Source organism: Rhinoraja longicauda, chromosome 2 (assembly GCF_053455715.1).
Source record: "Rhinoraja longicauda isolate Sanriku21f chromosome 2, sRhiLon1.1, whole genome shotgun sequence".
Classification (NCBI taxonomy): Eukaryota; Metazoa; Chordata; class Chondrichthyes; order Rajiformes; family Arhynchobatidae; genus Rhinoraja; species Rhinoraja longicauda.
The window spans coordinates 99,923,609-99,946,306 of record NC_135954.1 but is presented as its reverse complement, the minus strand read 5'-3'; the positions used below and the strand labels follow the sequence as shown (position 1 = coordinate 99,946,306).

General features: G+C 43.2%; 1 protein-coding gene across 6 annotated transcripts in view; it reads left to right on the top strand.

Annotated features, from left to right (window-relative positions):
- The window catches only part of LOC144607888 (disco-interacting protein 2 homolog C), a 515,842-nt gene that overhangs the window by 309,980 nt on the left and 183,164 nt on the right, over window positions 1-22,698 (top strand). For 4 of the 6 annotated variants that reach the window (XM_078425037.1, XM_078425045.1, XM_078425018.1 and 1 more), the window contains 3 exons: window positions 5,017-5,142; window positions 11,025-11,090; window positions 11,776-11,988. In XM_078425037.1, coding sequence (XP_078281163.1) covers window positions 5,017-5,142; window positions 11,025-11,090; window positions 11,776-11,988 — 405 coding nt within the window. The remainder of the gene's footprint in view (window positions 1-5,016; window positions 5,143-11,024; window positions 11,091-11,775; window positions 11,989-22,698) is intronic. The other 2 variants (XM_078425054.1, XM_078425024.1) reach the window with 1 other exon arrangement.

Genomic DNA, 22,698 nt, shown 5'->3' with positions numbered 1-22,698 from the left:
GTATCCTGCCTTCTCCCCATAACCTGTGATCGTAGTCAAGAACCTTTCAATCTCCACCTTAAAAATACAAAATGTCTTGGCTTCCATAGTTGTCCATGGCAATGAATTCCACAGATTCATCACCCTCTGGCTAAAGTAATTACTCCTCACCTCCATTCTGAAGGTACGTCCTGTTGTTCTGTGGCTGTACCCTCTGGTTCTAGACTCTCCCACTACTGGAAACATCCTTTCCACACTATCTAGGCCTTTCAGTATCTGGTAGGTTTTAAAGGCGGTTTGTATAAAAGCAAACAGAAAATGCTGGAAATACTCCGCCAAAGGGATTTTCACCAGAAACGTTAATTCTGTTTCTCTTTCTCCTGGCCAGCATTTGCTGATTTTATTTCAGGTTTTCAGCATCTGTGGTTGTTTTGTTTTTCGAGATCAGTAAAAATGTGTCCCAAAAAAGCTGCAATTTGTATGAGATGTAAGGGTGCTGTCTGTTTGAGCATCTGAGTCCTCTAATCTCTTTGGTATCTGAAATTAATTCTGTATGCATATTTTGGTCTGAATCCATGCAAAAGATGCATCTTGGGGGCCACACACTGATTAAGGGCAGTAACTACACTGCTTCTGAGGGCTTAAGTGGACTTGCAAATAATGATCTGAAATTTGCTGTAAAGCAATAGCATATTTATACCTTGCTGTGTGGAATTCAAAGAGATGACGTGTGAAACTGTGGAATTCTCTGCCTCAGAAGGCGGTGGAGGCCAATTCTCTGGATGCTTTCCAGAGAGAGTTAGATAGAGCTCTTAATGATAGCAGAGTCAAGGGATATGGGGAGAGGGCAGGAACAGGGTACTCATTGTGCATGGTCAGCCTTGGCAGATGCAGTTTAATGTGGATAAGTGTGAGGTTATCCACTTTGGTGGTAAGAATAGGAAGGCAGATTATTATTTGAATGGTGTCAAGTTAGGAAAAGGGGACGTACAACGAGATCTGGGTGTCCTAGTGCATCAGTCACTGAAAGGAAGCATGCAGGTACAGCAGGCAGTGAAGAAAGCCAATGGAATATTGGCCTTCATAACAAGAGGCGTTGAGTATAGGAGCAAAGAGGTCCTTCTGCAGTTGTACAGGGCCCAAGTGAGACCGCACCTGGAGTACTGTGCAGTTTTGATCTCCAAATTTCAGGAAGGATATTCTTGCTATTGAGGGCGTGCAGCGTAGGTTCACTAAGTTAATTCCCGGAATGGCGGGACTGTCATATGTTGAAAGACTGGAGCGACTAGGCTTGTATACACTGGAATTTAGAAGGATGAGAGAGGAACTTATCGAAAAGTATAAGATTATTAAGGGGTTGGACACGTTAGAGGCAGGAAACATGTTCCCAATGTTGGGGGAGTCCAGAACAAGGGGCCACAGTTTAAGAATAATGGGTAGGCCATTTAGAACGGAGATGAGGAAAAACTTTTTCAGTCAGAGAGTTGTGAATCTGTGGAATTCTCTGCCTCAGAAGGCAGTGGAGGCCAATTCTCTGAATGCATTCAAGAGAGAGCTAGATACAGCTCTTAAGGATAGCTGAGTCAGGGGGTATGGGGAGAAGGCAGGAACGGGGCACTGATTGAGAATGATCAGCCATGATCACATTGAATGGCGGTGCTGGCTCGAAGGGCCGAATGGCCTACTCCTGCACCTATTGTCTCGTGTCTATTGTCTATTGACATTAATTGTTTAGGTTTATTATTATTGTCACGTGTACCTTGGTACAATGAAAAGCTTTATTTTGCCAATCATATCAGAATACTATACATAAATACAATCAGGCCAAACTCAGGTAGAGGTGTGGAGGAAGAGAAAAATGCAGAATGCATCATATATCATTCTCAGCATTATAGTGCAGCAGTTTCAGAGACAAAGTCCAATGACCCCAATGAGGTAGAAGAGAATTGCACTGTATCCTAGCTTATGGAAGGACCATTCAGAAGCCTGATAACAGAGGGGAAGAAGCTGTTTCTGAGTCTGGTGTGTGTGCTTTCAAGCTTCTGTATCTTCTGCCCAATGGGAGTGGGGAGAAGAAGGAATGTCTGGGGTGGGAAAGGTCTTTGATTCAGTTGGCTGCTTTCCCCTGAGGCAGCGTGAAGTGTAGATGGTGGGGTTCTGGACTGTGTGATGGACTGGGCTGCATCCACAACTCTGCAACGTCTTGCGGTCTTGTGTAGAGCTGTTCCCAAATCGAGCTGTGATGCAACTCGACAGTATGGTTTCTGTGGTGCATCTGTAGAGGTTTGTAAGAGTCATTTTAGACATGCTGAATTCCCTCAATGTCCTGAGAAATGACTCAATGTCTCCTGAGGAAATAGAGGCTTTTGTATACCTCATGGCTGCATCTCAATGTGATGGCGCAGTAGTAGAGTTGCTGTCATACAGCACCAGAGACCTGGGTTTGATCCAGACTATGGATGCCGTCTGTATGGAGTTTGTACGTTCTTCCCGTGACCAGCGTAAGTTTCCTCCCGCACTCCAAAGACAGACAGGCTTGTAGGCTAATTGGCTAGGTAAAATTGTAAATGGTCCTTAGTGTGTGTTGGATAGTGTAAGTGTGCAGGGATTCCTAATCAGCGCTGACTCTCCAAGTTTTCGGAACAAGGGGTCACAGTTTAAGGATAAGGGGGAAGTCTTTTAGGACCGAGATGAGAACGTTTTTTTTCACACAGAGAGTGGTGAATCTGTGGAATTCTCTGCCACAGAAGGTAGTTGAGGCCAGTTCATTGGCCATATTTAAGAGGGAGTTAGATGTGGCCCTTGTGGCTAAAGGGATCAGGGGGTATGGAGAGAAGGCTGGTACGGGATACTGAGTTGGATGATCAGCCATGATCATATTGAATGGTGGTGCGTACAGGCTCGAAGGGCCGAATGGCCTACTCCTGCTTCTATGTTTCTATGTTTCTATGACTCGGTGGGCTGAACGGCCTGTTTCCACAGTGTATCTTTAGTCTAAAAAACTAAAACAAAAAAAAGTAGAAGGGGATGAATAAGAACAGAGGAAAGGGGAGGGGAAGGGAGGGGAGGGGAGGGGACTGCTGGAGCTGTGAGACACACAGAGCACTGCAGCTGGAAACCTGAAACAAAAGAGATTCACAGCAGGCCAGACAGCATCTGTGAAGAGAGAATGGTGGAGAGAATGACGACATTATTACAGAACTGGAAGGCTGGTTATCTGAGATTGTTGAATTTAGTGAGTCCTGCGGAATGTAACATGGCAAGTCAAAAGTTGAGGTACTGCTTGATCTTGCAATGGGCTTTGGTGGATTAGTGCAAGGGGCACTAATAGTGGAACTGGAATGGTGAATTGAAAATGAATAATGAAATGGGAACTGGTAGCTCAGAGTCACCTTTGCAGACTGAGTGGAGGTGATCTACAAAGTTCTGCCTTTCTATCTATCTCTCTATCTATCTCTCTATCTATCTCTCTATCTCTATCTCCCTCTCTTATATATTATGTATATATTAATCTCTCTCTCTCTCTCTCTCTCTCTCTTATATATGATGTATATATTAATCTCTCTCTCTCTCTCTCTCTTATATATTATGTATATATTAATCTCTCTCTCTCTCTCTCTCTCTCTCTCTCTCTCTCTCTCTCTCTCTCTCTCTTATATATTATGTATATATTAATCTCTATCTCTCCTATATATTATGTATATATTAATCTCTCTCTCTTATCTTTCTCTCTCTCACTCTCACTCTCTCTCTCTCTTACATATTATGTATATATTAATCTCTCTCTCGCATGTATATATGCAATATATAAAATATATATATCTCGGAGATGGGTAACAAATGTTAACATTTCTAGTGATGGGAGAAAAGTGCAATAGAAAGTATATTGTTTAAAATATTGTCAGTGGAGGGAAAGCAGTTAGATTTATCTGCTGCCGTTGCTTCCCTTTGGTTAATGAGCATGGTTAATTAGTTCTAATATATTGTCATTGTTGAATGAGCTATTCTCAATGGTACCCTCCTTTGGGATCATTGTGTCCTCTTGATCAGCACTGTCAGTTCTCAGACATTGTACCAGGATTTGAACTCATGGCCCACAGACTTTGAATTGAGATTTTTTTTCACTGATCTAAGTTGAGAAAGCAAAGTCGTTTTGGAACCATGGGAATGAAAACATTGTGGAAGCAGTGTGAGCAGTGTTAGATTAATATCCTTGAGCTGTTCCAAACATGCCTTTGCAAATCAAGACAACAAGGTTGCTACACTTGGATGCCTCTGCTTTTCTGTTTGATTCCCTTGGGGAGAATTAAAATAGGCGATGGCCCATTATCCGGGGCTGGGTTGCTGGGTTGTCTTGAGGTTTCGGTTGATGAATGTATCTTGCGGTTGAACTATATAGCTTTAGATATTGTTGGAGGAAGAGGAGTGGACTTGATGATTAGTGGTAACAACATTGAGTGCTAAATTACTTTTCCATTAGAAGAACCTGTTGGAGTTGAAGATTGCAACCAAAGCATCATATCAGTTTTACCATAACATTACATCTGCCGATCCTTCAATTAGTGTTATTGTGACCAGACTAGAGAAATGGAGAAATAATTAGGCTTAATGAGGGATAAAGGAAAGTTCGGTACAGAGTATCTGTATCTTCTTGGAGTGTAAAAGAGTGGCTTTCGGTTATTTTTTTAATAATGCATCTATTTAAACTCCATGTTTGCATTGGGGTCTGACTGCATGAAGACACTACTTAATTGAAGGAAGTTGCAGAAGTAACCATTAATGATTTATAACTGAGCCTTATGCCTTCACCAAATGTACATCTCAATAGACAATAGACAATAGGTGCAGGAGGAGGCCATTCGGCCCTTCGAGCCAGCACCGCCATTCAATGTGATCATGGCTGATCATTCTCAATCAGTACCCCGTTCCTGCCTTCTCCCCATACCCCCTGATCTCATGCGATTTTTGGTTCAGAAGTGGGTGTAATGTGGATTACATTTTTTACATCTTTTAATACTTGTGTCTCTCTTATTTCAGACGTACACACAGAGGCAGTGCAAGCTGCCCTTGCCAAACACAAAGAGAGAAAGATGGCTGTTCCCATGCCGTCTAAGCGACGCTCATTGGTGGTGCAAACATCCATGGATGCCTACACACCTCCAGGTAAAGCAAAATGTCTCTAATCCAATGAATTATGACTCGCGCAAATCCACAAGCAAACTGGAGGAACAGCACCTCATATTCCACTTGGGTAGCTTACAACCCAACGGTATGAACATTGAACTCTCCAATTATAGGTAACTTCTGCCAACACCGTCCTTCCCCCTCCCCTTTCTCTCCCCCAACACTCCCCCCCCACCCCTCTGCCTTCCACTGAACCCTTGCCGATCTTGGATGGTTTCTTCCCCACCCCTCCCATAAAAAACCCGTTAACAAGCTTTACAATTATAACCATATAACCATATAACCATATAACAATTACAGCACGGAAACAGGCCCATTCGGCCCTACCAGTCCACGCCGACCACTTTCTCTGACCTAGTCTCATCTACTTGCTCTCAGACCATAACCCTCCAATCCCCTCCCATCCATATACCTATCCAATTTACTCTTAAATAATAAAATCGAGCCTGCCTCCACCACTTCCACCGGAAGCCCATTCCATACAGCCACCACCCTCTGAGTAAAGAAGTTACCCCTCATGTTACCCCTAAACCTTTGTCCCTTAATTCTGAAGTTATGTCCCCTTGTTGGAATCTTCCCCACTCTCAAAGGGAAAAGCCTACCAACGTCAACTCTGTCCGTCCCTCTTAAAATTTTAAAAACCTCTTTCAAGTCCCCCCTCAACTTTCTACGCTCCAAAGAATAAAGACCCAACCTGTTCAATCTCTCTCTGTAGCTTAAGTGCTGAAACCCAGGCAACATTCTAGTAAATCTCCTCTGTACCCTCTCCATTTTGTCGACATCCTTCCTATAATTTGGCGACCAGAACTGCACACCATACTCCAGATTCGGCCTCACCAATGCCCTATACAATTTTAACATTACATCCCAACTTCTATATTCGATGCTCTGATTTATAAAGGCAAGCATACCAAACACCTTCTTCACCACCCTATCCACATGAGATTCCACCTTCAGGGAACAATGCAAAGTTATTCCCAGATCCTAACAACTATGTTTCTCTTTTGGGCTCACACTTGCTTCTAACCAACAATCTGCCTATCAGGGAACCCCACACTTGATGTCATCTGTTGCCAGCTGTGATTTGTCCTGCACCCTCTTCTCTCCCATTTTTTTTTACCCGCTCCCCCCCTGCAATCAGTCTGAAGAAGGGTACCAACCCGAAACGTCACTTATACATGTTCTTCAGAGATGCTGCCTGACCAGCTGGGCTACTCCAGCATTTTGTATCTATCTTTGTATTATGACTCAAGTCTGCCTTGACTTTAGCAGTACCAAATTTGGCAAAATGATCTTCTGGACATTATTGATTACTAGAGGAATGACTGAGGACTAGAAAGGCAAACATCACTCCTATTTTAAAGGGTAGCAAAAGTGATCTCGAATATGTGTTCATTATGGCTAAATTTAATGGAAGCATTTTCTTCAAGATAAGATCATGGAGAACTAAGTAATGAAAGATCACACATCTGAGTTTAAGAAAGATAAATCTTGCTATTTTACTTTATTGTTTTTGGAGAAACCTTTAGAAGTCAGGCAGATGTAATTTCCGAAAGGCTTATGATCCAGACCTGAACTACTATCAACCTCATTGGAGACCCTCAGACTATCTTTAATTGGACTTTACTAGACTTTATCTTGCATTGAACATTATTCCATTTATCATGTACCTGTACACCGTGGAAGGCTCGATTGCAATCATGTATAGTCCTTCTGCTGACTGAGTAGCACACAACAATAGCTTTTCACTGTACCTCGGTACACGTGACAATAAGCTAAACCAAACTAAAGGTGACTTTGACCTCTTACATCCACAGTTGCCCATCTTTGCGGTTTTCCTGTACAATGGACAGATTGATTGAAATTAATAAATCAACAACTCCATTATTTTACTATAATGTTACCAGCAAAATGTGGTCCAATCTCAACTTTGAATTCTGTATCCTAAAGGGACCCAGCATGGAAGTCCATTGTGGTGGCAGAACAGTAATTCATGCTCCCCATTGCAATAATTGCAATAATCCTTACAGCATTGCAAATCCCGTGACTTAACCATTACAGATATTTTTCTATTAAAAAAAAAAAGTTCTGGGAACATGCATCACACTCCAAAAGGGTAAAAAAAAGAAACAAAGGCAATTAATTCTTGTAGTGGCTGATTACTCATTATTAGTTGATGAAATTAAAGTTTGCAGAGTAGCCCGAAGCAGAAATGTAACAGCAATTAGTATTCCAGGCCTTGAAGGGCACAGTTTAATCTTAAACTTATGTAATAGTTTCTTCTTCAGTCATGAATAAAGCAAAATATCTTACTGACTGTGACCAATACCAAATGAGATCTGTAAATTGGTGTATAATTTTCACATAATAGCAATGAGCCGTCACCACTTGCTGCCACTGGCAACAAAGCCATAGATAGGTTGGACTGCTCCCTGCACTGAGGATCTCGTGACAGATTCCTGTCAAAATGTGCTGAACGCACAATGAATCCGCCGATAACGATCAGCATGCCGATGGGTTAGACAGGCAGCCGAGGGACTAAGAGTGCAGCGCAGAATGAAGCGCCAGCTTTTTTTGATGTTCCTCCCAACGTGCGGGAGCTCAGGAGCTTCACACTTTGTGCAGGAAAACAAGGAACACAGAACAAAGAGGATGAAACCACCAGTGACCTCGATCCTGTACCGAAACCGGGTTTCTCTGCTCGTTCCCCATGGCCTTGAATTCCCTGATCAGAGAGTCACACTGCATGGAAACACTCGGCCCCACCTCAAAAACATAGGAAAATAGGAGCAGGCGGCCATTCTGTCATTCTGTCATTCCTGCCTGCCAGGCCGATGTATCTGATCATAGACAATAGGTGCAGGAGGAGGCCATTCGGCTCTTCGAGCCAGCACCGCCATTCAATGTGATCATGGCTGATCATTCTCAATCAGTACCCCGTTCCTGCCTTCTCCCCATACCCCCTGACTCCGCTATCCTTAACATAACATAACATAACATAACAACACTTTATTGTCACTCGGCTTTTTACACCGAACGAAATTTCAGCAGTCACACAAAACACAGCAAAAAAGAAAAGAACACAGGACACCCGACCCCAACACAAACATCCATCACAGTGACTCCAAACGCCCCCTCACTGTGATGGAGGCAACAAAACTTCCCCTCTCTTCCCCCCGCACCCACGGACAGGCAGCTCGACCCCTACCGAGGCAAACGACACGCACAGCCCCCGCAAGGGGATGGAAGGCCCCGCAGCCGAGCCGCCCTGGGCACCGAAACGTCCCGCGGCCGCACCGGGCGATGTTAAGTCCAGCGGCCGAGCCGCACCGGGCACTGAAACGTCCCGCGGCCGAACCGCACCGGGCACCGAAACGTCCCGCGGCCGAGCTGCGCTGGCGATGTTAAGTCCAGCGGCCAAGCCGCGCCGGGCACCGAAACGTCCCGCGACCGAGCCGCGCTGGCGATGTTAAGTCCAGCGGCCGAGCCGCACTGGGCACTGAAACGTCCAGCGGCCGAGCCGCACCGGGCACTGAAACGTCCCGTGGCCGAGCCGCGCTGGCGATGTTAAGTCCAGCGGCCAAGCCTCTCTCTTGAATGCATTCAGAGACTTGGCCTCCACTGGCAGATCTATGCTGACCTCAGCTCTTCTGTGTCATTTCTTCAATCCCCCGTATTCCTTGATCAATCAAATATTTATCCGCCTCCACTTTAAATAATTCCATTGTTGCAGCTTCCACCCTCTGCCAGGACAGAGTATTCCTACTCTCTCAGCCTGCGGTGTAAATGGAGTCAATGGAAGGGTCAATGGTCAATGGTTTCTTTATTGCCACATGTACCAGATCCAGTGAAATACATTTTTTTGCGTACAGATCAGCAAGACTATCCCCTACAGAACAGCCCACCAAGTCCATAAGCCAGAGGTGCCATTTGGTGCCATTTTACAGTCCCAGCGGCAGCTGTCTCCTCCTCCATTCCTGTCACCTCCTCCATTCCTGTCACCCCACGAACCGTCGTCCCTCTCCACGCCTGGCCCTCTTCACCCCTCGTTCCTCAGGGCGCCTCCCGCGGCCGACCTCAAGGTCGCGAAAGGTAAGAGTCCCGGTTCCTTTCACCAGGCCCTTTGTCCAGCGTCCACCGCCATCGCCGTCTCCTTCCACCCCCTCTCCAATCCACAGGCTGAGCTCTTGATCAGCTACGCAAGCGGGTTGGGGAATAGCTAATGGAGTTTAATTTAGATAAGAGTGAGGTGGTGCATTTTGTGATGTCAAACCAGGGCTGGACCTTCACAGAAAATGTCAGGGCTCCGGGGAGTATTATAGAGCAGAGGGATCTAGGAGCACAGGTACATAGTTTCATGAAGGTGTAGCCACAGGTAGACAGGGTGGTCAAGAAGGCTTTTTGCACATTGGTCTTCGTCAGTTAGGGTACAGAGTTTTGATGTTGAGACATTATGTTACAGTTGTACAAGACGTTGGTGTGGCCACACTTGGAGAACTGTGTGTGTCACTCTGCTATAGGAAGGATGTCATTAAACTGGAGAGATTGTAGTGAAGATTTATGAGGATGTTGGCAGGACTTGAGTGGCCGAGCTATAAGGAGGGGTTGGGTGGGTCAGGATTTTATTCCTTGGAGCACAGGAGGCTGAGGGGTGATCTTCTGGAGGTGTAGAGAATCATGAGGGAACTAGATTGGGTGAATGGACAGAGACTTTTCCCCACAGGTGGGAATAAAAAAAACAGAGGATGGAGATGAAAGGTGAGAAGGGAAAGGTTGAATAGGAACCTGAGGGGCAACATTTTCACTCAGAGGGTGGTGGGTATATCGAACAAGCTGCCAGACGAGGTAGTTGAGGAAGGTACTGTAATCGCATTTAAAAGACGCTTGGACAGGTACATGGATGGGAAAGGTTTAGAGGGATATGGGCCAAATCCGGGCAAATGGGACCTGCTTAGATGTGATATCTTGGTCGGCCTGTTGCTGTGCTGTAGGACTCTATGACTTTTCAGTGTATAGGAATGACAATTTAATGGATCAAGTGTATCCTATTCTGTATTAAAGAGGAAGAATGCACATGTGCATGAATTCAAAAATACAGCATTGCTTTTTAAAATCATTTTCTGAGGAGCATCCACATCAATTGAAAAACTTGTTATGGTTACACAGCGTGTGTGTACATTGGTGTTTAAAATAATTTTAGTTACATAATAACGACAACATTATCAAGTTACCTGAAACCAAGTTGACTTCCTCGCCTTGTGTTCAAGTGTGCCGGTTTCAGACCTGGGAAGCACTGCGTTACACTTTGCCTGATCCATGTGTTGATTAAACTTGGAATTGTAATTGTTATGAATTCCAGTGCAAAAGGATGGCAGAGTTGATTAGAAATTGATGCTCAGAGTGTCCAAAGGTACGTGAATTTTTAAGTTATAAGGAAATTGTCAAATGTAGGGTGAGAGTCTGGAGAAGGGTCTCGACTCGAAACGTCACCCATTCCTTCTCTCCAGGGATGCTGCCTGTCACGCTGAGTTACTCCAGCATTTTGCGTCTATCTTCAATATAAGATGTGAACTTGACACTTTACTAATAACTTAAAATACACGTACCTTTGTACACACTGAACATCAATTCATAATCTGGCAATGAAAGATATTTGTGTTCTTATTACTTCGGAAAAAAATCATCAGTTTTTGGTATTATTGACATTTAAATGCTATTAGTTTTTATAATTCTTTTTAACATTTGAAGGAAAAGACATTTTATTGGAAGGAAAAATACGTTTTAAAAGTACAAACTGTGTTTCATTACACTCGGTTCTGTATTTTCTCTTGTAACTATTTCTTATTTGGTTTTAATTATAGTGATGCACAGCCCTCAAGGGTTGATCAGAGGGACAAGAAGGCTAAATACTGAACTGATTATAAAATGTGAGCACTTTAGAGAGGAACTATTTAACCCACGTTCCCGGTGACTTCCTCCCACACTCACCTTTCATCTAATTTTCTTTCCCCTTTTTGTTCACCTTTCCCATCGGTCCTCCTGCCTGGGGTCCCATCTGCCCATCATCCCTTCCCCATCTGATACCACCTCTTCCCAAGCAGTCTCTATCCCTCTCTCCCCTCCTTCACATGGCTCCATCTGCCCGCCTTCCCCATCCCCATCCGTTTCCACCTTTCACCTACCAACCTCTGGTCCATCCCTCCCCAAATTCTTCACATGGTTCCATCTACCCATCATCTTTCCCTCATCTGGTTCTACTTATCTCCCACCAGCCCCCATCCCGCTCCCTCCCCCATCTGCTTTCATTGGCGCTTCATTCCCTCTGCATCTGGTCCCACCTGTGACTTATCGGCCTCTATCCCACCATCACCCCCCACCCCATCACTCATTATAAACTGATGATCTTCTCTCTTCCATCTCAGTCCTGATGCAGGGTCTCGACCCAAAATGGCGAATTACATCGTTTGCCTCCGCGGATGCTGATGGACCCATTGAGTTCTTCCAGTGTTCTGTTTGTTCTGGTTTTATGTTTCCAGACTCGGTATCTGCAGCCTCGCTTGTCCTCATCTTAACCCAACGCATTGACCTTGTGTTTCTTTTGCCTTCCTCCAGATACCTCTTCTGGGTCAGAAGATGAGGGATCAGGGCAAGGTGACTCGCAGGGAACCCCTTCCTCCAGCCAAGGCAGTCTGAACATGGAACACTGGATAAGTCGAGCGATCCATGGCTCCACAACATCGTCCACCAACTCTTCCTCGTCCACACAGAGTGGGGGAAGCGGGGCTGCTAACGCACTGGCTGATGTCATGGCACAAACGCACATCGGTGGGTACAATATCTGTAGCTGTCCATGATTATTCCTCACTGTATCCCTTTGCTGCCACATATAAAGCAGAATCCTTTGCATCTTGGCTTTTTAAAATCTCAGGTAACCAACAGCTTGCATGATCTTTTCTTTTTGCATGGTCAGCATATTTCAATCATGGGAAGGTTTTTCAAAGTTTATTTTCTTGTCGGAGTTGTACAGCATATCTATGCTGACCATCGGAACCTATCTGTACTAATACCATTTGCCTGGATTAATTCCATATCTCTAATTTAAGTACCTATCAAGATACCTCTTAAATGTTCTCCTCGATATCCCGCAGCTCCCCTCTTGCTCCCCCTCCCCCATTTGCAACAAGGACATTCTATCTCTGTCCCACCCACTCCCCTGACATCAGTCTGAAGGTCTCGACCCGAAACGTCACCCATTCCTTCTCTCCAGAGATGCTGCCTGTCCCGCTGTGTAACTCCAGCATTTTGTGTCTACCTTTGATTTAAACCAGCATCTGCAGTTCTTTCCTACACATTCTTAAATTGTTCCGAGCTCCACCATCTCCTCCTGCAGTTCTTTGTTGGTACCAACTTCTCTTTGTTGGAAAAATTACAGATAACACCTTTACACCCTCTCCCTCTCCCTCTCATCTTAAACCCATGACCTCTAATTTTAGACACCTTACATTGGGAAACAGACTCCAGCATATATGCTTCTATATTGTCACCTCTTAGCCTCCTAGCCCATCCAATTTCTCCTGATCTCTCAAGCCCCCCACTCCCGCAATCCAGACAGCATCGTTGTGAATCAGTTGTGCACCCTCTCCAGCTTAATCACATCTTTCATATAATGTGGCGACAAGAACTGTGTACGATTCTCCAAATGCAGCCTTACCCAAAGTTTTGCACAACTGTAACATAACGCCCCGACCTCTTGTACTCACGGCCTTGGTCAATTAAGGCAAGCATGTCATGCACCTTCGAAATGACCCTATCCACTTATGTTGACACTTTCCCAGAACTATGTACTTATAGTATAGATTTCTCTATTCAACAACACTCCTCGAGGTACTGCCATTCACTTTGTATATCCTGCCCTGGCTTAACACTCCCAGAATTTGTCACTTTGCAATTGTCTGAGTTAAATTCCATCTGCCATCCTTTTACCCAATTTCCCAGTTGATCAATATCTTGTTGTAACTTCAGACAATCTGTTTCACTGTCCTCTATAAGACCATGGAAACATAGAAAAATAGGTGCAGGAGTAGGCCATTCGGCCCTTCGAGCCAGCACCACCATTCAATGTGATCATGGCTGATCATCCAAAATCAGTACACGTTCCTGCTTTCTCCCATATCCCTTGATTCATTTATGCACAAAATGCTGGAGTAACTCAGCAGGTCAGGCAGCATCATGGGAGAGAAGGAATGGGTGACGTTTCGGGTCGAGACCGTTCTTCAGACTGAAGAAGAGTCTGAAGAAGGGTCTCGACCCAAAACGTCACCCATTCCTTCTCTCCCGAGATGCTGCCTGACCTGCTGAGTTACTCCAGCATTTTGTGAATAAATTGATTTGTACCAGCATCTGCAGTTATTTTCGTATATCCCTTGATTCATTTAGCCCTGAGAGCTATATCTAACTCTCTCTTGAAAACATCCATTGAATTGGCCTCCACTGCCTTCTGTGGCAGAGAATTCCACAGATTCACAACTCTCTGGGTGAAAATGTTTTTCCTCATCTCAGTCCTAAATGGCCTACCCCTTTATTCTTAAACTGTGACTCCCTGGTTCTGGAACATCGGGAACATTTTTCCTGCATTCAATCCCTTAAGAATTCTTTTGTTTCGAAAAGATCCCCTCTCATCGTTCTAAATTCCAGTGAATATAAGCCCAGTCGATCCAATGTTGATGTTATGTCCAATGCATAAAGGCACGCTGCCTACCCTTAATCAGTCCTTACCTTTCCCAATGTAAATAAATCCGTCTCTCAGAAACCCTTCCCGTAGTGTTCCCACTGCTGATGTAAAGCTCACCGGCCTGTAGTTCTTTGGCTTATCCATGTCACCCTTATATAAAGGCCAACACTATCCACCCTCTAGTCTTCTGTGTCTCACTTGTGGCTAATAAGTGAATATTAATGAATATTTCAAAGTAACAAGGCTGCAGTACAATTTTTGGATGCTGATTTTTTTTCTTGGAACATTGAAAGACACAAATACTCTGCTGCACGAAAGAATATAACGAAAGTGCGAAAACAAATAAAAGTGCTGCTGGAAATCAAAAATAAAAACTGCAAATGGCGGAAATACTCAGCCAGACAGGCTGCATCTGTGGGAAGAGAAACAGAGTTAATGAATCTGGTCGGAGACCCTTCCTCACAACTGAAAATAAACTAAAAACAGTTGCAGGGAGTGGTGAAAGGGAAGTTGCAGGGAGTGGTGAAAGGAAAGGGAACTGCTGATGCTGGTTTAAACCAAAGACAAAAAATGCTGGAGTAACTCAGCGGGTCAGACAGCTCTGAAGAAAAGGAATAGATGATGTTTCGGGTCGAGACCCTTCTTTGGTTGTGGTGGAAGGGAATGTCTCCGATAGGGTAAAAACTGGGGTGACCTTGGGGACACTTAGCTGTAACCTGAGCTGTAGGCAAAGTTACCAGGTGAAGGGAGCTGTTAGAGAGAGAGAACATGAACAAATTATATAGAGAAAGAATGTGAAATGCAGAGTGGGGGAACCTGGCCAGCAGGTCAGACTGGGCATGTCCTCCTCTCCCAGAGAAGGAAAAGAGAAAGAAAAAGAGAGAGAAAAAAATCCTGACACAAAGCAATCAAGTTACTTGCAATTGTAGAATTAGAAGATTGAGTCCAGGAGCCTGCAAAGTGCTCAGATGGAAGATGAGAAGATTATAGCCTCCGGTACTCATTGTTGCATTCTACAACGTGAAGTAACTTGGTTTATGTCTCATTCTGTGATATTGGCTTAGTTTGTTTGGCTTGGTTTGTTTATCTTCCATCCTTCTCTGGAAGTGGAACACATGCTCAACCTGACCTGCCTTCCTGCACTGCATCTTACAACTCCTATATTCTTTAGTTTGTGATCTTGCTCACTTGATTGTTAACTCATTGAATTAATAACCTTATTTACACCTATCCCCCATCTTCCCTGTAGCTTCTTTTGTCTCTTTTCCAGATCCAGTGAAAGGTCTTCGACCTGAAATGTTAAATTCATGCAGATGTGGACAGGCCTGAGCTGATGAACATTTATAGCATTTTTTTCCTTTTACATTTTATTACAAATTTGAGTATTGTGATATATTTTGGAAATTGCACTGGGAATACAAAGGTGAAAACAATGTTTAAGTTACCAGGGAGGTTTTGTAGATATCTATCCTTTTCAAGCAAGTGGTGTTACATAAATAGCTCGAGGGAATGGAAAAGATAAAACTGAAGAAGACTTGCTGTGGCTGTAAAATCATTTCAGGAACTATTAGATGCTGCGATGGAGGCTTTGTGGGGTATCTATATAAGAGCAGAATAAGGTGCCACAATGACCTTCCTGGCCAATTATATAGTGATTTTTATCCAGTGGCATAGCTTGATTTAGTTGACAACAATCTGTGAAACACCATCAGACACTTTACCACATTAAAAGGAAATTGTTTAGGAAGGAACAGCAGATGCTGGTTTAAACCGAAGATAGACACAGGAGTAACTCAGCAGGACAGGCAGCATCTCAACACAAAATGCTGAAGTAACAAAATGTTGGAGAAAGAAGGTTTAGAGATACAGATTTAGAGATACAGCGCGGAAACAGGCCCTTCGGTCCACCGAGTCCGTGCCGCCCAGCGATCCCCGCATATTAACACTATCCTACACACACTAGGGACAATTTTTACATTTACCCAGTCAATTAACCTACATACCTGCACGTCTTTGGAGTGTGGGAGGAAACCGAAGATCTCGGAGAAAACCCACGCAGGTCATGGGGAGAACGTACAAACTCCGTACGGACAGCGCCCGTAGTCAGGATCGAACCTGAGCCTCCGGCGCTGCATTCGCTGTAAGGCAGCAGCTCTACCGCTGCGCCACCGTGCCGCGGCTTCACCCATTCCTTCTCTCCAGAGATGGTGCCTGTCCCGCTGAGTTAAAAGGAAATTGTTGTTGTTCCTCAATTTTGCATCTGGGGTGTAAGAAGATCAAATAACGATGAAGCAATTGTTCTAATGGAAAATGAACAAATTTGAATTGAATGAAAAAATCTGTGATTTTCTCATGGAAAAACTGAGTTAAAAAAAAGAAAAACGTATGTATTTTTCGGAAGGGTTACATATTGTAGTATGAATGAAATAATCTGCATATTCTGACAGAGAAGGAAGTTTGATTTACAGTTAGTGCATAATATATAACTATATTTTTGCACATCTCTGCTAGATGTAGAATTATTATTTGTTTGATGAAATTTGATTTGTTAAAATAGATCTCATCAACAGAAAAGTAAAGACCACATCTGGCCCTCAAAGTATGAACACGCTATGTTTTTGGCAGCAAGTTTCGGATTTTGGGTGATTTGAGGTTGTAGAAGTAATTCCTTAGTACAACACTGTAATCCAATGAGTAAGATTAAAGGAGTCAGCCGCAGACAGCCAGCTATTTTGTGCTGCATGTGATTGCAAAAAATGTTTGCAATAGCAGTATTATGTATTCCTGTGCAAGGCCAGAAATGCATAATTTGAATACCCCAGTGCCAATTTGATCAATTGGGTTTAATATATTCTACACTGAAACAATTCCAGCGAGTGAAATTGAGTGAAAAGGTCATGGTGATGATCTGTTTGTTTATTGGCAACAACAAAAAAAAGACTGCAACTCCTTATTGCAGGAACATTAACAGATGGCAATAGTTCTGTATTTTCCAGGGCATAACATTTCAATGTAGATATGGATCCACTTGTTTGCTAGTTTAAATGAACATTTTAGCTTATGTTTCTAAGCACTGTCATGCTACATAAACACTGAATAGTAATGGATTTCTTGTTGAGGTGAAATTGTTCACTATGCCGTTAATAGTATATTTAATTGGCACTATTACAGTATCCACCTTAAAGTTTGCTTTACACACGAATTTAAATACCAAGGACAGAACCTTATTCGCAAGTAATAGAGAATGTAGGGAGCTGGGGTTGAAAAAAAAAAGTTATTACCCAGATTCCCATCTTTAGAGAATTCACAAAACTATTATTTGAAGTTGATTTCATGAGTTTTGGTTGGTTTTCAGACATATATCAGAATATAATATCATTGCTTCAGCACAGGAGACTCAGTACAGCAACCCAGAACTCTACCATTTATTATCTTTTCAGTCTTATTCAATTCCTTTTTGAAATTCTTGACTACGACTATTTCCTCTGTTCTTCCAGACATTGGGTTCCAGACTACATTCGGGGAGGTGAGAAATTCTTCACATCAGGAATCTCCCACTCTCACATCCATAACATCCTACTTTTAATCAGCATTTCTTTGTCCTTATGTTATGAGAACATGTGAACCTCTTTTCCGTATTTAAACTGTCAGGACCCATTTTGATTTTTATATCAAACAACTCTTTCCGTATTTAAACTGTCTGGACCCATTTTGATTTTTATATCAAACCACTCTCAAATAGTTTCTTTAAACAAGATATTGCCACCTTTTACTTTCTCAGCTACTAATGTTAAAAAAAACAGACGCATCTTAGAACAATGTTCACATTCATCTGGAGATAATGACATGGTTGAAGTGAGCACATACATTATGTTTTGGACTTTAGAGAGACAGCACAGGAACAGGCCCTTTGGCCTACCGAGTCTACGCCAACCAGCGATCACCCCGTACACTAACACAATCCTGCACACTCGGGACAATTTACTATTTTTTTTAACCAAAGCCAGTTGACTTACTAACCTGTACATCTTTGGAGTGTGGGAGGAAACCAGAACACCTGGAGAAACCCCACGCGGTCACAGGTAGAACATACAAACTCCGTACAGACAGGACCTGTAGTCAGGATCCAACCTGGTTTCTGGTACTGCAAGGCAGCAAATCTACTGCTGTGCCACTGTCACCCTGACAAGCAGCATTCTCAGTGAGTACCTCAACATGCCCTGATGACGGATACTTTGGGCTTTGAAAGGTAGCAGAGTGAGGATTGGTCAGGATCTGACCACAAATATTCAAACAACAAACACACGGAGAGTCAACAGTACTATTCGCAGTCTTATTCAGGAAAGGAGAGGGGATGATTTGTTCCACTGCTTCCCAGGAAGTTTAAAACTCTAAAGATAAAGCATACAACGCTGGAAATATTCAGAAGGCCATGCAGTGTATGTGCCACAGAGTTATAAGAAGATAACTGCAGATGCTGGTACAAATCGAAGGTATTTATTCACAAAGTGCTGGAGTAACTCAGCAGGTCAGGCAGCATCTCGGGAGAGAAGGAAAGGGTGACGTTCCCGAGATGCTGCCTGACCTGGTGAGTTACTCCAGCACTTTGTGCCACAGAGTTAATAGGTTGGATTGTATAGATAGTTAGCTGACGGGTCCACTGAAAATCTCCAGCCCACTACTTTGATTGTGTCACTGCAGTCTGGACCTGAAGACTGGATTGTGGAAGGCAGTGGAGGTTACATGCTCTAACCCTCAAAACCTCCAGGGGATTTTGTAATTGACTGCGATACACTTTGTATTTTAGTCCCTCAGCCCTACAATGGTAATTGATGATGCAGCCCCATTCACTTACACCGAATATCCGTTAATTTTTTTTCATCCACTTTAATAGTAATGTGCTAATTAACTAATTAACAACTTTTGTTTTTAAAAATGTGGTTGTATTCTTTTGAGGACACAAAGTGATGGAGTAACTCTGTGGGTCAGGCAGCATCTCTGGAGAACGTGGATAGGTGATGTTTTGGGTCGGGATCCTTCTTTAGACTGATTGAAAAACTGAAGGGTCTCGACTTGAAGCATCATCTATCCATGTTCTGCAGAGATGCTGCCTGATCCGCTGAGTTACTGCAGCACTTTGTGCCCTTTTGGGTAAACCAGTATCTGCAGTTCCTTGTTTTGGTATTTCTACGGGGTTTTTTCGCATTATTTTATTATTTTTGAACTGTCCTGAAATTTCACTGATCTGCAGAGACATTTAGAAACAGTGAGAAGAATCTTTAGTCAGCCCAAGGTGATAGTGGGGTCATCGTCATGGTCTGGGCGAGGGGGGAACGCATTTTGCACTGCCTGAGGTCTGGTTGCTGCGGCAGCAAAGCCCCAAATTCACTGGAGACTGCATGACTACATTAGGGTTGGTGTAGCCGCAGTGGTGTCACACAGTGGTGACCAGGCCGTGTTCCTAAATTTAGTTTAGTTTAGTTTAGGGAGAAAGTTTATTTTAGCGTGGAAACAGCCCTTTCGGCCCCTCAATCCCCCCATACCACCTATTACTGGTTTACACCAGTTCTACGTTATCCCACTTTTCCATCCACTCCCAATATATTACGGGCGATTTTACAGAGGTCAACTAACCTGCAAACTCACACGTCTTTGGGACGTTGGAAGAAACCGGAGCACCCAGAGGAAACCCATGTGGTTGCAGGGAGTACGTGCAAACCTCAGACATACAGCGTACACAGGCAGCACCTGAGGTCAGGATTGAACCCAGGTCCCTGGCACTGTGAGGCAGCTGCTCTACCTGCTGTGCCACCCAATGTTTCAGGTTAAATCCTTTACATCAAAACTAGGTGATTTCTGTCTTTGTTATATGCCAGACTATTTCAGATTTCTAGTATCTGCAGTTTTTAAAATAACAATTCCAGGTTGTTTAATGTAGTTTACGAACAAATCCATCAACATGGATTTACTAAGTATGCAGTGATATATTGATAAATCAGAGAGAGCTAACACATGTTCTATCTATCGCATGAGTAATAATTAATGTTACAGTTGACTGTTTAAAGGGAATGTTGCAGATGAGAGTGTGCAACTTTTTAAGATGGAGAAGTTAGAAGATCGTTAACATAAAACTTGTTGGAAGAACAGGAATATTTCTTGAGGAATCATAACAGGCTGAGACTGTTTATAAAAGCATCGAGAGTAAATGATGTTGCATCCCCCTTCTCTCATGATCCCTACTCACCCAAGTCGTACCAGCTTCAAAGTCATCTTGTTGAGCCCCGAAATCTGTAATTCGTTTTCACCTAACACACAGCTAACAAGGGCCTGTTTCCTTTATCATCGTTACTTTTTTGCATATCTTTCATACATCACCATCTATATCTCTCATTTCCCTTTTCCCTAACTCTCAGTCTGAAGAAGGGTCACGACCCGAAGCGTCACCTATCCCTTTTGCCCCAGAGATGCTGCCTGACCCGCTGAGTTATTCTAGCATTTTGTGTCTATCTCTGGAATTCTTTCAATGGAAAATGTTGCTTCCATACACATCTCTCAATTTTTAAGAAGTCCCTTGAAGCCCACATCTCTCTTAATATCTCCTTATGTAGATTGGTTTCCCATTTTGATGGGAAGTGGTGCTAAGAAGCACCGTGGGATATTTCTACATGTTACAGGCATGACGTTGTTTTGCCCAAATTGCAAGTGAGTTTGAAGTGACTTATAAGAGGCCGGCATCATGCTCCAGAATCACTTACCTGATTATAACTCATTCACCTGCTCGTTTTTGATGTACGTAAATTAAGATGGAAGTTCAAATAAAATTAAACAAATATTCTGAGCAAGGTAATGCGAAACACTGCTAGTGAATGTAATTCTTCATTAGGGAGACGTGCTTGTCAAGTGCAGAATTAAAGCAAAGAGTTTTAAAAGGATTGAGTGTTTAAAATACATAGCAATATTTCAAGGCGTTTATCTTTTGGTGACATTACCACTGTGACATTACCACTGTAAAATGAGCTGCCACGGCAGATTTTTCAGAGCAGAGAAAATGTGGTAAAAATATAGTGTGCTTAACTATATCTAAAGACTGGGCTAGTTTAGTTGTCAAATGTTGGCATGGCGACGTGAGTATCAATCTGGTCAATGTCTAAGACCAAAAAGCAAGAAGAGAACCAAGTAAATCTGAACACTGATTTCCTCGCTTATAAATGACTTGGACGTAAATGGACAGAACACAAAATGCTGGAGTAACTCAGCGGGTCAGGCAACATCTCTGGAGGATTATGGATAGGTTTCGGGTTGAAACTCTTCTTTAGACGTCAGAAGAAGAGTCCCAACTTAAAATATTATCTGTCCATGTCCTCCAGAGATGCTACCTGACCCGTTGAATTACATCAGCACTTTGTGTTCTACGCAACGTTTCACTATCTGGCAGTTCATTGCGCCTCTGGTTATAAATCTAGATAGGTCTGTTATTAAGTTTATAAGCAACACCAACATTGCTGGAGTTGGGGACAGTGTTAGAAGATACAGTGGGATGTACATCAGGTACAGATGTGGTGGAGAAATGGCAGACGGAGTTTAGTCCGAGCAAGTGTGGGGTGTTGCACTTTTGGAGGTCGAATGTAAGGAGACATATGCAGTTGATGGTAAACCTTTAACGTCAAAGGGGTCTCAGGGTCCCTGGCAGCACCAGTAGTTAGAGTGGTAAAGAACGTGTGTAGTATGCTTGCCATCATCAGTTGGGGCATTGAGTATAAGAGTCAGGAAATGATGTTGCAGCTTTCTAAAACTTTGGTTCGGTTGCTTCAGGATTATCACATGCAGTTCTGGTCATCCCGTTACAGGAAGGATGTAGAGTCTATGAAGAGGGTGCGGAAGAGGTTTACCAGAATGCTGCCCAAATTAGAGAATATTGGGTAGAAGAAGAGGTTGGAAAAACTTGGAGCATTGGAGGTTGAGAGGAGACCTGATAGAAGTATATAAAATTATGAGAGGCATAGATAAGGTTGGCAGTGGTGAAAATGTCAAAGACTAGAGGACATACCTTTAAGGTGAGAAGGAGAATGTTTAAAGGAGAAGCAAGGGGTAATATTTTTTATAGAGAGAGGGGTGGGTGCCTGGAATGTTTTGCCAGAGAGGTGTTTTCTATATTCAAACCATTTGTCTAGAATTCATCTTAAGTTGTTGTTATAAAACATACAATTTACTAGAAACTGTACGCTGTGCTCAATTCCAAAAGTTGGTCCCATTGTCTTCAAGGGAATTGATTTTATTAAATATATAGTGCTCATAGTGCTGCCAGGGGTGGTGGTAGAAACAGTTATGATAATGTCCTTTAAGAGGTTTTTAGGTAGGCACGTGGATACGGAGGGATATAGAGGGATATTTGGTAGTAAAGAAAGTAAACCCAATGCTCACATTTATTTCAAGAGAGCTTGCATAAAAAAGAAACTAGGATGTAATGCTGAGGCGCTGGTAAGGCCACATATGGAATATTGTGAGCAATTCTGGGCACCATAGTTGAGGAAGGATGTGCTGGCTCTGGAGAGGGTCCAGAGGAGATTTACAAGAATGATCCCAGGAATGAGTAGGTTAACCTATGATGATCGTTTGTCGGCACTGGGCCTGTACTCCCTGGGGTTTAGAAGAATGAGTGGGGACCTCAATGAACCGTGCAGAATAGTGAAAGGCTTGGATAGAGTGGATGTGGAGAGGATGTTTCCACTAGTGGGAGAGTTTAGGACTAGAGGTCATAGCCATAGAATTAAAGGACATTCTTTTAGGAAGAAATATCTTTAGTC